A 16046-nucleotide genomic window follows, 5' to 3' on the forward strand; every position below is an offset into this window, starting at 1 on the left:
TATCTCCCCACTGAAGTAATCTCGTGACTAAATGCCTTGCAAACCAAAGTACTATTACCATCCACCTGTTGTAAGCCCACTATCCAGAAGGAACTAACAAGCCTCTAGAGTAGTATGTCTTTAAACGTGAAGGCACTTTGGGAACCTGATGGCAGCTCCATACCATCTTCCTAGGGAGGGACAATTGCATATTTTCGTCTAACCATACAATCAAGAGATTCACAGACCCTAAGTCCCACGTGAAGAATTCCTGCTCTGCCAGGCACTACAACAATTTACACCTATTTAATGGTAGCTGAAGTAACAGCGTCCTTGAAGTCAAAAGCTCTTCGCACTTGGAGTATATATGAAGCCCAATCTTTGATCAATAACTGGAGCCAATATCACCAATGCCACGGTCTTCTAGATTTCAGGTTAGCCTGTAGCTCTGCAGCTGGCAGCGGCTTCCCAACCAAATGTTGTTATTTGCCAGATTGTTTGAACTGTTTTGTAATAAATCATTATAGATTTTCTTCTGAAATTCATGCTTTCAGTTATCGTATTTGACTTCCCTATCAAAAAAAAGCTGAGTAATCGTGAAGGATTCTGAAGATTTAAAGTGTTTATGGTGGAAAGAACAACAGACTTAGCACCAGGCTGTTTTTCTCCTATAATCCATCATTAACAAGCTGTGTAATCTTGGAAAACACACCCTACTTCTCTAGGCTTTAAACAGTTCAGTTATGAAATGAGCACAGTTATTGCTGACCTTTCTGTTTCACAATACTGCTGTGGACAAACCAATAAAATAGTGTTCATGAAAATACTTTGGAAACCATGAGGTTACACATAAATGTAAGAGGTGCTGATGGACATATCTGTAACTACTACAAATGACACTCAATAATTATTCATAGTAGTTGTTGGTTCCAATTTTGTTGTGGGTAATCACCACTTGGACAATGAGTCATATTTGAAGACAGTTTGAGTCCCTATTTCCCATGGAAGGTATCTGGCAGAATATCAGTTTCACTGTTCATGTGTGGAATATGGTCACCATCTCATTTATAACACTCCACCAGGTTGTTGCTATTTAATGTTACACTCCGACCCACAGGTTAACTGTTTCCCATAATTTTTGCTTTACAAATTCAAGTAAATCAGTTTTTAAAAAATGACTTCTCTGGGGCCGCCTGGGTGGCTCCATTGGTTGAGCACGTGATTCTTGGTTTCAGCTCAGGTCATGATCTCACAGTTCGTGATGGTGCTGATGGCACTGAGACTGTTTGGGATCGCCTGTCTCCCTCTGTCTGCCTCTCTCTCCCCTGAACCCCCCTCTCCCTCTCTCAAAAATAAATAAACATTGGGGCACCTGGGTGGCTCAGTCGGTTGAGCGTCCGACTTCGGCTCAGGTCATGATCTCACAGTCTGTGGGTTCGAGCCCCACGTCAGGCTCTGTGCTGACAGCTCAGAGCCTGGAGCCTGTTTCCAATCCTGTGTCTCCCTCTCTCTCTACCCCTCTCCCAGTCTCACTTTGTCTCACTCTGTCTCTCAAAAATAAATAAATATAAAAAAAATTTTTTTTAAATAAGTAAACATTACAAAAAAACTTATCTGACTAAACACTTTATCTCTTGGGATTTATGTTAGTCTTGGAAGTGCCTTATTACTTGCATTAAAAGCATAGTCATTACACAAATAAAATTATAGTTTTAAGTTTTTAAAGAAATCAGTTAAAAAGCACTTACACTATTAGTTACCTCCTTGAAGATGTAAGTAATAATAATGTCAATTCCCCTAGATTCTAGCCTCCCTTCAGCAATCTCGTGCCTGTCCTCCTGTTCAGTCTCCACAGCTCTGTTCAGGAGCTATGTCTAGGGCAGGAACAAACCCATTTATATACTAACTGTGGCAGGGACTCACAGTCCCTACCATTTCCCACACTATTACCAAACCCTAGTGGCATCCAACAGATAGAAAGAAGAGAAAACAAACAATTCCATCTCGGCTTCGAAACCTCACAAGGCTAATTGGGGATAAGATTAAATGTCTGTCAAAACCTGCTTGAAATTAAGCTTGTACATATAGCAAATGTTAGTATAACATCATTCGCATGGTAGATAAGCCATATTGAGGAGCCTACCTAAAAAAAGCATGTGCTAAAGAATTCAAACAGAGAAGCCTACATTTAAAAGTAGAAATTTGGGACTATGACTAGATTCAGTCAATCCACTCATTGTATTAACGTTATCTAAAATTCTTCATTTATAAATAAATCAACAACCACTGAATATAGGGTGGTTTAAATAAATTAATAATATATACATACCAGACATGGTCCCTGCCTGCACGGCATTTATAATTAAGCAGGAGAGAAAACAAAAAAGAAAGCAAAGTAATATGTAACTACACCTTGGGGTGAGTTCAGTGAAGGGTGTACTGAGAAAAAAAAAAATAGGTAATAAGGGGTAGGGCCCTTGCCTCCTCTTGACTGGATGACTACAGACTGTCCATCTGAGGACATACTGAAGCTCAGAATTGAAAGGAAGTCTGGGAAGAGAAAGGAGTGACTCCAAAAGCCTAAAGATGTGAAGGGGATGGCATGTCATAACAACTATGGAAAGACTTGAGTCAGAATCCAGTGAGGAACAGAGTGTTAGATAAGTTTCATCAAATATTGATCAACCTGGTAAAATGTTACATTTCAGTCTAAAGGCACAGGAAAGCTTTTGAAGGGTTTTAGGCACAGGAGTTAATGGATCAGATTAGCTATTTAAGGTCAAGAGGCAAGAACAGAAAGATTAGTTGATTGGCTACTACAATAGAACAGGCAAGAAATGCTGGTTGTTTGGATGATGGTGGTGGCAGTAGAGAAGAAAAATGGATATTTGAGATGTATTTAGGAGGTAGAATGGAAAGGGTTTGGTGGTAGATTGGAAATTGGGGGTGAGGCAGTGGGAGGAATCAAGGATGGCCCCTAAGTGTCTGGCTTGAGCAGGTGGACAGGTGGGGACTAAGTGCCAGACTCTGTTCAAGGTCAACGATAACTCACCAGGTGCCCAAGCATCACTCTCTGCCTTGGGCTGTAAAAGTGGATGCACTACTTTGATTCCACCAGATGGTACAAATGATGGATTGAGGTTGATTCTAACCATATCCTTCCCAGTGTGTTTGTTAGCTATCCAAATTGTCTTCTTTTTCCATGTTGAATAGAAGATACGATCACCAAAAAGGGACATTGCAAACAAACTGTGCCTTAAAAAAAAAAGAACAAAAAACAGAAAAAAACCCATAAATAATAGCAGAACACTTCTTCCTGGGCTTATTAACATTTCACTTCATTTCAGTGTATTGACTAAATTTTAATTACCTACCTTTCCAATTGTTTCTCCTTTAGGTTTAGAAGCAGATGTTAAATTTAAAATTTTATTTATGTAGTCATAATCTGAGTTAATGGGATATGATTTCTAGCTTAAACTTCATTGTCTCATTCTTTTGCTAATCAGCACTTAAGTGTGATGAAAATAAAACAAAGAAGAAAATAGGAATTGTGTAAGAGTGCATTCTGGTTGTATCCATTTCACACTTGACTAATTTCTGCCTCTTACCATAAGCAGGAGAGTCAGTTACAGGCAAGACAGTAAATCAAATGAAACATAGGTGTTTCACAAATACGTGACATAGTAATTCAAAAAAAACAAAAAAACAAAACAAAACTGTAACCAACATGTGAGAACTTACCAGATGCCAAAACTCTGTTAATTATTTTTATTTGCATTTCTTTACTTAATTAATTTTACTAAATTTCACAATAATCCCAAAAAATAGCTACTGCTATTATCCGCACGTTAAAGGAAACTGAGAAGTCATGTGACCTTCCTATAAGTGGTTAATCTTTTATTATATTATAGGACATTATATTATAGGACATTATCCTAATATAGGATATTATTTTCTTATATTATAGGACAAGTCACTTGTCCTATAAATGGTAAATCTAGGACTGGTTCTCAAGTCTTTTGGACGCCCCAGTCTGTGCTGAACCACTGGACAAACTTCAAACAGCTATTCTTTTTTACACCAAAAGCACAACTTACTGCGTAAGGTGTTTGTTAAAATGCACAGAACCTCCATCATAATTACAGGAACAAATATAAGAATTGCTTCCGTCTCTACTGTTCTGAATCCAAAAAAGCCGTTTATCAAGCACATCCAGTGACACAGCGGTTATTCTTTCTGACGTCTCTAACAGAATCTTCACTTCCACACCATTGAGATCTGCTCTGTGGAGGCTGCCAGCCACCTCTGAAGACCAAAATATAAACCTGAGAGCAAGCACATTACATAGACACATAACTGAAGGTAAAGTCACTTAAATGGCCAACTCTTTCAGTGTTTCAGAGGCCCCCAGGATGAGTGTGACTATTTTGAATGAAATTCCAATTCAACAAACATTTACTGCCCTGCTGTGGAAATTCCATGTGATTTCAAGTTAAAAAAGCAATTGTGCTTGTACAGCAGCAAATCACGGTACTCAAAAGCACTATTTGTACAGGAAGCCTACCTTGGTTCAAATTCAGGCCACCCTCTCAATGAGAAGGTCCTTTTGAGTTCAAAATACTATGATTCCAGGAACTACCATCAGAGTTTTGAAATACATTTCAGTGTCTGAAAACAGCAGTTACCTTTCTACTGGATCAATTGCTACATTTGCAGGATATTTTAAGGCGCTTAAGAGAACACGGGAATTGTTTCCTTTCATGTCTGTTACTGTAATGATTCCTTCCTGTTGATTTGACCAAATAAGTTCTTCATTTATCCAATTTATTGCCATTCCTGAAACATTTTTCTCTATATTGCATACTGTCTGTAAAATCAAATTTCAAAATATTAATATTTTCTCATTGACATAAACATTGTTTTCATCTTTATGTATAAAAATCTATTCTTTTAGGTACTTGTCATTTTTGTGCACTCACAAGATCTTAACATATGGCACAGTTAGGGTGCCATTGTTTTGACAGAGCAATGTTAACCCTACCACACGAATATTTCTGGGCATAGGATTTATACATTAGTTTTAAAGTGGAAAACTATCCTATGCTTATTGAAATTAGGCAATCAACCATAATGTACTAATAATTTCAACCATAATAACAGTGGAATTTCCAAGCTATTTTAAAGACAGTTTATCCATTTGCTAATGGAATTTTCCATATCCTCACCTGAACCCAATTCTAAGCTCTGTGAGATTCTAAAGATGTCCTTGACATTTGTGCACAGAACTTTAAAATAAATGAATTTCTTGGGGCGCCTGGGTGGCTCAGTCGGTTGGGCGTCCGACTTCGGCTCAGGTCATGATCTCACTCAGGTCATGATCTCACGGTTTGTGAGTTCAAGCCCTGAGGTGGGCTCTGTGCTGACAGCTCGGAGCCTGGAGCCTGCTTCTGATTCTGTCTCCCTCTCTCTGTGCCCCTCCCCCACTCACACTCTGTCTGTCTCTCTCTCAAAAATAAATAAACATTAAAAAAATTTTTTTAATAAAATAAATGAATTTCTCATTAGAGTCCCACTTTCATAGCCCCTCCTCTTCCATCAGGCCCCTCCCTTTCTATAGGTCCTCAGTGCCCTCATACTATGACCCTATGGCCCAAAGTGAGGGCTTCTCTTTATGCCCTTGGGTAGGAGAGCCTCCTGCTCTCTCATGGTAAAAATGACCAAACAAAAATGTCTGTTATCTCCTAATTCCAGGGCATGCAGGTAAACCAGTTAGTCTTCCTAGGGGGTGGAGGGAGGGGGGTGGGGAGAAGCCCTGGTATGTGAGGTTGCAGGTTTCCTTGGCTTGTAAATATTGCCACCATTGCTGATTTCCAGCCACTGACATGACTTGACTGAACTCGGAATGGGCAGAGATCAAAAATCTTACGAGCTTGTACTGTTCCTATACCTCACACAAAGTAATCTAGCCAATCCACTTAACCAGTTGCTAGTATCTTAACATATTAGCTTACCCAGGTAAATTGTATTTTAACAGGTGTCCTTTTTAAATAATGTTTTAATCCAAAGAAGGGAAAAACAATGGTGGATTTTAGGCATCAGGTCAATCCTCTCCTAATGACTTGACACAAAGTCACAACTGTTTAATTTTTTTTCCTAGTCTGTGACAGGAAACCCTCCAGATTTGGAGACTCAAGATTTTGAAACTGTTCTTCTACGGATAGTTGGAGAATATTGAGTAGTCAGCCTTGCTAAAGGTGACATTAGTAAGTATCAGAGACGTGATAAAAGAGATTAGCACTTAATTGAAGCTTTTAAGAATAACTGGAGGGAGAAAGGTTTGGTTTAAAGAAAAACAAACAAAACAATGAGCACTTTGTGCTGGGAATAAATGCTTAAGGTTTCTCCAGTCACATGTCTCTATAATCCACCTCTCAGGAATTGAGAGAACATTCCTCCTGCGACTCATTGAAGGGCTCCATCAGTTAGGGAAAAAGACTAAAGATCTTTTGTATGTACTTGAAGCAAAATACTCCATATCTGACACCTGCTTTCTTGTTTTTTTCCCACAGTGCAAACACCTTAAGAATCAAAAAAGGTTTTCCTCCTAAATATCAGGTACTAAAACCCATGACAGACATTTAGACAAAACAGGTTCCCAACTCCAGCACAACTGACATTTGGGGCCAGATAATGCCTTGTGGTGGGGGCCATCCTGTATATTGTAGCATGTTTTGTAGCATCCCTGGCCTCTACCCACGAGATGCTACTACCTCATTCTCCCGCTTTCCCAATCCAGATGTGAAAAACAAACATGTTTCCAGACACTGCCAAATATCCCGAGTGGCAAAATTGCCCTCAGCTGAGAACCACTGGAAGCAACCATGTAAATAATCCGTACTTAATGAACTTACGTATTTTCAAAATTACATTCACATCCTATTCCTTTGGGGGGCTTCTGAATATCAGCGCCACGTTTATGGGCTTATTTAGTAACATACCACAGATACAGATTAAATAAATGTCTCTGAGGTGCCTGGGTGGCTCAGTCAGTTAAGCGTCCCACTCTTGCTTTCGCTCAGTTCATGATCTCATGGTTCATGAGTTGGAGCCTTGCCTCAGGCTGTGCACCAACAGCATGGGGCCTGCTTGGCATTCTCTCTCTCCTCCCTCTCTCTTCCCCTTTCTCTCTCTCTCTCTCCTTCAAAATAAATAAATGAGCTTTTTTTTTTAAATTTTTTTTTAACATTTATTTATTTTTGAGACAGGGAGAGACAGAGCATGAACGGGGGAGGGTCAGAGATCTCGGGAGACACAGAATCTGAAACAGGCTCCAGGCTCTGAGCTGTCAGCACAGAGCCCGATGCAGGACTTGAACTCACGGACCGCGAGATCATGACCTGAGCCGAAGCTGGACGCCTAACCGACTGAGCCACCCAGGCGCCCCTGAATGAGCTTTAAAATAAATAAAGAAATATCCACAAATGCCAGAAACATTTGAATTGGAGTGTAATTTTCACTCATCTATACATTGCAAATTAACTGTATCATGTTTGTCAGCCTATACAGAAATCCCTCAAATGCTTCGGGAAATGTACTTTACCTCTTGCCTTGTCCCATTCAGAAAAACTCTTTGCAAAAGTTGCCGTTCTAGATCTACCCAATAGAGTCTTTCCTTATAGTAATGAAAATCCATGATCACTGATACACCAGCATCAGCCACCAACTGCTCATAATTAGTTCCGTCCAGGTCAATCCTAAAGATACTGCCTCCATGGGAGAAAATTAAGAAGGGTTCAGGACCTGTGTGGGAAGAAAGACATTTTCAGGATTTTATCTGATTTAGAAAAGTATTTTCCCATGACAGCTAATACAAGTAGACTTAATTCTTAATTACTGTTTTTATATTTTATTTATTTTTATGTTTACTTATTTTAGAGAGAGACACAGAGTGTGATGGGGGGGGGGCAGGGCAGAGAGAGAGGGAGACACAGAATCTGAAGCAGGCCCCAGGCTCTGAGCTGTCAGCACAGAGCCTGATGTAGGGCTTGAACTCACAAATTATGAGATCATGACCTGAGCTGAAGTCAGATGCTTAACCGACTGAGCCACCCAAGTGCCCCTGGTTTTGTATTTTAAATGAAGACAGTTGTATAGAGAACAAGTTCCTGTAGATATTCCTACTTAATTTTATAAATCGTCTTCTTCACAAATTGTACGAAATGAACATTGCCAATTATGAAAAAAAGAACTACTTGAAGAGAAAACCACTTTCTACTCTGATCTACAAAATGCCCTTTTATGTTAAAAAAAAAACCACCTGTTTTCTATTGTGGATAGGGTCTATATGAAGGTAACTTTTAATTATACAAATTGGAAATAATATTACAGATATTATCATTTTGGAAATGGAGCCCACCTCCTCTTCTTACCTAATGAACAGAAAGAACTTTGGAGTAATGACATAGAAGATGATGGAAAGAAGAGGTCTTAAGTGGAAACAGGAAAAACTGAAATGCCAGCCTGTGAAAGCTCTGAGATGCTTTGTCTCTGTTTGCATCGCCACATAAAACCCAGCATGCCCAGTTAAATCTGAATTGCATGTATGTTGCATGGGACATACTTACACTAAAAAAATTATTTCACGTTTATCTGAAATTCAAATTTAACTAGTTGCCCTATATTTTTATCTGCTAAATTTGGGTGGTAGACTGCACTGGAGTTTCGATTGTTGCAGGGCCTTGCCCGGGGCCCTAACCCTATCATCTCCTGTTCCAGGTGATGCCACCTTCCCTCTCAGACTCCCAAGTATCCAACACCTGCTTTGGGAACCTGATACCTTTCTTTGGAAACCTCAGCACATATTGACTGACTCTGCACAGAGCTTGCCTTTGATGCTTCAAGATAATGCCAGAGAATAGCTTCGTCTCCTGCAGCCAGATTAGTCGACTTGGTCTCTTCTGCCTGAGCGTGAGAAGGCTCCTTCAGCCCTGCCTTTAGATAACTCTGGAACCTCTGGGATGAGTGGGGGATTGGAGATGAATGCTAACATATTCTTGCTTCTCCGCGAGGTTCACATTATTCTCACATATTATTCACATTGCATCCACACTAGACTTTAATACCTTAATGTGACATAGTGAACGTGTTCATTGTTCTAAAGATTAAACGGAATGAGGGGCACCTGGGTAGCTCAGTCGGTTAAGCGTCTGATTTCAGCTCAGGTCATATTCTCACGGTCCATGAGTTCGAGCCCCGCGTTGGGCTCTGTGCTGACAGCTCAGACCCTGGAGCCTGCTTCAGATTCTGTGTCTCCCTCTCTCTCTGCCCCTCCCCTGCTCATGTTCTGTCTCTCTCTGTCTCAAAAATAAATAAAAATATTTAAAAAAAAAAGACTAAACGTAATGATGGATTAACATCCTCTTACTCAGGAATTATGTTCTAAGGTCAGAGAACATTAACTCCACCTTAGAGGACATCAGAATAGATACAAGAGGAAGGAAGGGGTGCAAGATCATGAGAGTTTGAAATTGGTGCTGGCATGAATGTCTAGGAGAATTAGCTCAAATCACTCTTCCCATATCTTTCCCACAACACAAGACTCCTGCACAGATACAGAGGACAGTCCATTTCCTATTGCCACTCTAGCTGTGGAACCAGAAGTATCATAGAAGAAATGGGAAGAGGGTAATGGACTGAGAGCCAGGAGACCTTGTTTCTAGTCCTGGCGCCATAGCTTCCCTGCACAGGACCTCACTGCTACATCAGAGGATTATTGAGGAAAGAAATGAAATTTTATATGGGAAAGTATTTTATTAATTATGGAGCACTACACAAATATAATTTGCCACTGCCGATTCCCACAACCAAGGTCTCACTATATAGGTTTGTGCCACTGTTCAGGTTTGAACCCCTGGATGAGAACGTTGGTGTAACTCATCTATCCCACAGCAGTGTGTCCTGGAGGAAAGGAAGTCATATAGCAAAAGGCACCCTAAGCTCATAGCTACTCATCTGTGGGCCTGTAGATTTATTGCTAGGAGTCCTCTTTTTGAAATGTGTATCATGTACTCTCTATAAATTGAATAAATGCACCCAATACATATTATTAATTTTCTTATGTGCTGATACTTGATACATGAATGATACATTTATTCATTCAATAAAACTTATTTATTTAAAAGTATTACTAAATGGGGGCACCTGGCTGCATAGTCAGAAGAGCATATGACTTTTGGTCTCAGGGTCATGAGTGCAAGCCCCACGCTGGGTGTTGAGAATACAAAAAAATAAATAAGACTTAAAAAAAATAAATAGGGGCACCTGGGTGGCTCAGTCGATTGGACATCCAATTTCAGCTTAGGTCATGATCTCCTGGCTCGTGAGTCCAAGCCCAGCGTCAGGCTCTGTGCTTGACAGCTCAGAGCCTGGAGCCTGCTTCAGATTCTCTGTCTCCCTCTGTCTCTCTGTATCCCACCCCCTGCCGCTCTCTCTGTCTCTTTCAAAAATGAATAAACATTGAAAAACAATTTTTTAAATAAATAAAAGTATTACTGAATGGGAGGTTTCCAGGTTTAAAAAAAAAGGAGAAAGAAAAGGTACTTTAAAAATTTTAGACAGAATATAGCACACTTTGTACATAATAGGTACTCAAAATTTTTGAATAAAAAAGTAATAAAGAAATAATTGTAATTTGCTAATTTGTCTGGCTTTTACCAAAGGAACAAAGCCAAAGACACCAGCAGATCTATCAAATTCATAAAAGCAGAGTCAATCCTACAGTGGTTATTTTACTAATAGCAATAATAACAACAACAACAACAACAACAAACTTCCACATCTTGATCTCATTTATCCATTTGATCTCATTTAATATAACACCATGAGCTAGATGGGCCAGATATTACAATTAATAAATCAAAGAGAAATCTGAAGAATACTTAGATCCATAAAACACAAACCATAACATTAACTTCACTAACTTTTCAAAAAATAGAAAATATTTATTACAGTACTAAGTATGAATTAATGAATTTACTCTTCAGATTTTTCCCATTCGCTGGTGAATCATAGATAGCATCCTCTTGGAACTAAAAAGATCCTAAACATTACCTATCAGTGTTTCCTAAAATTGTCCAAAAGAATCAGAATGTTGTGTGTGTGTGTGTGTGTGTGTGTGTGTGTGTGTGCATGCGTGTGTGTGTGTGTGTGTGTCTTTTGCAGACCCCTTCCTTTAAGATTCCAATTTAGTATAATGGCTGGGCTGAGGGTGAGACATTCCAGATGATTCTTACATCTTGGTGAACTGGAAATCATGGATCTAGTTCAGATGAGGAAATCCAATGATGTTTCCCAATGGCCACCACTAGTTGGTGCCCAATTAGCAGCCCAATATCACCCTCTTTCCTGCCTTGGTCTGGATTGCCATATGTTGAGACATTACAATCTTCATTTTGCTTATGTAACTGGTTTTAATTCCACTTCCCTCAAAACATTGTTCATTTCCCCCCCTACACTGTTGGCATCATTTTGTGTAACTGTAGGGCCTGGGTGAGTATTTGTAGACATGAAATGTAACATGATTCTTTTAAAAATGAAAGACTTTAAAAATTAGGCTTGGTAAAATAGTCATTCTGTATTACCACAGGAAATGATAAATAAGTTAGGGTTTTTAAGACCTGTCAAAGACTCTGTAAACATCAGTGTGTGGGACAATTTGTGGATCTGAAAGTCAGCAGAATGTGCATGTTGGAACAGCTAAAGTTTCCCGTGGCAAAACCTATGGTGTTTATTTTGGGTGCCATTCAGTAAAAGGGAAGTGCACAGAAAATCAAACATTACTTCTAAGGAATACAAACCCCAAAACAGCAAACCGGTCACAGCAAATCAATTGAAGCCTCTGACTTCTCAACCTGGGGATTAGCAGGGGATCTGCAGAAATTACAAAGGAGGCCAGAATGCTTGGAGCATCCTGAAGATGTTCATTAGTGACTCCAAGAGCTGGTTCAGAGGTCAATTAGGAAAAGCAGGTTTTGATTGAAGTGGGCGGTAGAAACAGAATATTTCACAACAGTCCCTTTTTCACCTGTTCTGAGCTGGTGGGAGAGGTCCCACACAGGTAAATGGGAAAAGGAAGCCAAGCTCTTCTGCCCCCTGGGGGCAAAGACCCACAGAACCTAGTTAGCACATAAATGATTCTCGCAATCAGATTAACAAAAAATCCTGGGCTTCTCTCAGGCCCATATGGCACCCTGCTCTCCCCACCACAGGCTTCCTGCTCTAAATCTGGAAACAGACTGCAGGTTCACAGGACAGACAGTGAAAAGGAAGCTCCAGACCTTCAGGATTCAACAACACCATGCAGAAAGAAGGTAGATTTAAAGTGATGGACCTGATGACATAAGAAAGCTTGACGCCTTTCACTGCTCCTACCATAAACCCCTAAGAAGAATCATTTATTACTGCCTCTCAAGAGGCTGACTTGAGGGGCAACTTGGGTTTTATGAACCACAGAAAGTTTTATTTCATTCTAAAAGACTAACCCCATCTGTTTTGGTGGACAATCATAGCTTTTTTCTCAGCTTATTCATTAGTGTCAAAATTCAAGGCAGGTGAGAGAGAAACCAAGTGACCCAGAAATAATACATCCAGAAAGGGGAGCCAGAGAGGTGAATTTAAATCTTAATTCTGAAAGACAAGCCTAGGGGCCCAATTTTGCTTTCTGAAAAATGCGAATGAAGTTTGCCACCCTAGTCCCAGAGTGGTGGTAGACATGTGTCATCTAAAGCAGAAAACAGCCCCTACCTAACCCTCAATCCGATTCTCATCGTCAACCTTAAGAGGTCTTCCAGGTTCTCAGGATGGTAACTGGGACAAGAAGGTTCTGCAGATTTTTTTTTCAATAGGACTTCTCACCCTTTAATGTGCCATTACACTTTTTGATACTCCAAGAAGGTAGGTGGTGAGTATCACCAGAATAGCAATAGCCAACATCTTGGGTGTTATCTCTTAGGGTAGCACATTGAATGTATTGTTTCATTTAGTTGGATAATACCAGGAGATGGGTTCTCAGTGGTTTTATTGTACAGAAGAAGAGACTGAAGTTTAGAGCAGTTAACGTGACATAGTCACATGGCCAATAAGTAACAGATTAATTATTTATAAATAATAAAGCCATGTCTTTCTGATCACATAGTCTAGCTTTTAAACATCATGCTGTGCTGCTTATCTCTAACTGAATTTAACAAGAACTCTTACTAGTTAGGGTCTCATAGTTCAACTGTGTCAAGAAACCCACTTTGGGAAACACTGCTCTAGGCATGTTCACCCTAAGGCCAGATTCTCTGCATCCATGTTCCAGGAACTGGTTAGAAAATGGGTCTGTTTAACACAGGAGCCAAGAATACACAATGGAGAAAGGACAATCTCTTCAATAAATGGTGTTGGGAAAACTGGACAGCTACCATGCAAAAGAATGAAACTGGACTACTATTTATACCACACACAAAAATTAACTCAAAATAGATTAAAGCCTTGAATGGAAGACCTGAAACCATAAAAGTCCTAGAAGAAAACATAGGTGGTAAGCTCCCTAACATTGGTCTTAGTGCCATCTTTGCAATCTGACTCCAAAGGCAAGAGTAACAAAAGCAAAAATAAACAAATGGGACGACATCAAATAAACAACTTCTGCACAGCAAAGAAAACCATCATCAAATGATAAGGCAACCTACTGAATGGGAGAAGATATTTGCAAACCGTATATCTGATAAGGTATAAATATGCAAAAATATAGAGAGAACTCCTACAACTCAAAAACACAACCAAAAACCCTATTTAAAACTGAGGAGAGGGGCACCTGGGTGGCTCAGTTTGAGTGTCCAACTTTGGCTCAGATCATGATCTCACAGTCTGTGAGTTTGAGTGCCATGTCAGGCTCTGTGCTGACAGCTCAGAGCCTAGAGCCTGCTTCAGATTCTGTGTCTCTGTCTCTCTCTGCCCCTCTCCCACTCACAATCTGTCAGCCCCCACCTCAAAAATAAATAACATTTAAAAAAATGGGGAGAGAATCTGAGTCTACATTTCTCCAAACAAGACATAAATATGGTCAACAGACACATGAAAATATGCTCAACATCAGTAATTACTAGCGAAATGCAAATCAAAACCATGAGATAACACCTTACACCTGTCAGCAAATCAAACCATGTGATAACACCTTAACACAATTATCTTCTTTCACTACTTTAAGATAATGTTTCTCAAATTACAAGCCTAAACAAATAAATATTTGCCTGTAGATACATTCTGAGTATCCCTAGACAAATAGACAAAAACAATAAGAAATTAAAAAGTGTTGGATTCTAGATGCTTCCTGAGTCCAATTTCATTTTTCTTATTAATTCCACCCTGACCAACCAGTTAATCCTAAGCCCCAGCTGCACATATAGCTATACAAATATAGAGAAAAAATACTTCATGTAATTTCTTTGGAATATTGAAAGCAGATATGATGGAGTAATTAGGAAAAAATAATTAATTGGAAATTTTGTGTCATACTTTATCATCAAGGATAATAACAAATCACAGAAAACTGTGGGTAAGATGATTGTGAGGACTTGGCTCATCCCAAGAAACTAACTTCAGATTTCTCTAAGCATCATTAAGCAAAGGTGTTCACAAAGCAAAGGTGTTCTAAATGTCTCAGCTTATGGTATTGGGTGGGGAGTAACAGCTAGTATTTACTGAAAACTCACTAAGTCAGGTGTGAGTCTAAGGACCTTATATTGATTAATGTATTTAGTCGTCATAAAATCCTATGAGGTGAGTACTGGAAGCTCATATCAGCTACACAATTGAACCTTATTAACTTCAAAAGTTGAAGCCTAACACAACCTGCCAGGTATAGCCCATCGACTGAAACTGAGGGAGCGCTCTCATGCAAAATAAGACAACAGCAAGGTAACACTAGAACCACCTATCTACTGCTCCACTTTTTCCTGTGACAAGATCAATCCACATGTGTAATGCACCAACCACAATTCACTGTTTAAAATGTGTCCTTTGTTTAAAAAATGGCATTTCATCCTGTCTGTTGGAAGTAATAAAACCTAGTCATTTCCTATGCATCAACATAGCTTATGTGACAGAGGGATATCCATGCACAGTGTGCTTTTTTTTAGGTTTCTGTTCCAGAAGATAATCTATCAATATTTAAGGAAATTCACCTATCATCCTTTCTTTTTTTAATTGTGTGGGGGGGGGGGGGAGGAAGAGCACACAGGAGAGGGGCAGAGAGGGAGAGAGAGAATCCCAAGCAGGTTCTGCATTGCCAGCTCAGAGCCCAACGTGGGGCTTGATCCCACAAACTGTGACATCCTGACCTGAGCCAAAATCAAGAGTCAGACGCTTAACCAACGGAGCCACCCAGGCACCCCCATTGTTGGGTGCTTTTTAAATGCATTGAAATTTTAGATGGAAATTTTTCTTCACATATTCTTTTTTCTCCTTAACATGAAATTGTTGCCAGGATTCATTAGAATAATCAAGAAATGTAAGTTTCGGTTGGTTTTTCAAATTTGTTTTCCAAAATATAATAAACTTTTTGATCCACTCAGAGCTTTTAAAATTCTCAACAATGTTGCTTAAATCTAAAAGATCTATATTTCCACATACTGGGTAAATTAATGACAATAGCCTTTGCAGTTTCCCTGCAGACCAAGGAGAGGTTAAATTCCTTTCTGCTGAACATTCTATAGTAAACAGAACAACTGTATGCTTCAGAGGGAGGAAAACATATGAAGACTCCTGGTAGGTTCTAAACTCTGCATGTTTTTCAACTTCATAAGGGAAGGGTCCCAAATACACAGGATTGTTGTCAACAGCTATATGGTGCTGATTGTGACTGATCTTCTGTAATTGATCTGTTTATAAAAGGATGCAACCTATGGAAGAAGAAAGACCCTTCTTCAAGCTTTTGAAATTTTAATCAGAAAAGTATTGAAATTAATAAAATAAAACACTATTTCTCAACTGCCACATCATGTGCTAAAGAACAAGGCAGCTGCCTT

General features: G+C 39.4%; 1 protein-coding gene across 4 annotated transcripts in view; it reads right to left on the bottom strand.

Moving 5' to 3' along the window:
* EGF (epidermal growth factor) overlaps positions 1–16046 on the bottom strand; it is a 105089-nt gene that overhangs the window by 72660 nt on the left and 16383 nt on the right. For all 4 annotated transcript variants that reach the window (XM_042984035.1, XM_007098254.3, XM_042984036.1 and 1 more), the window contains exons 2-5: positions 7580–7779; positions 4665–4846; positions 4077–4304; positions 3032–3234 (exon numbers count right to left, since the gene is read on the bottom strand). In XM_042984035.1, the coding sequence (XP_042839969.1) occupies positions 3032–3234; positions 4077–4304; positions 4665–4846; positions 7580–7779 (813 nt within the window). The remainder of the gene's footprint in view (positions 1–3031; positions 3235–4076; positions 4305–4664; positions 4847–7579; positions 7780–16046) is intronic.

The sequence above is a fragment of the Panthera tigris genome, chromosome B1 (genome assembly GCF_018350195.1).
Source record: "Panthera tigris isolate Pti1 chromosome B1, P.tigris_Pti1_mat1.1, whole genome shotgun sequence".
NCBI classification, from domain to species: Eukaryota; Metazoa; Chordata; class Mammalia; order Carnivora; family Felidae; genus Panthera; species Panthera tigris.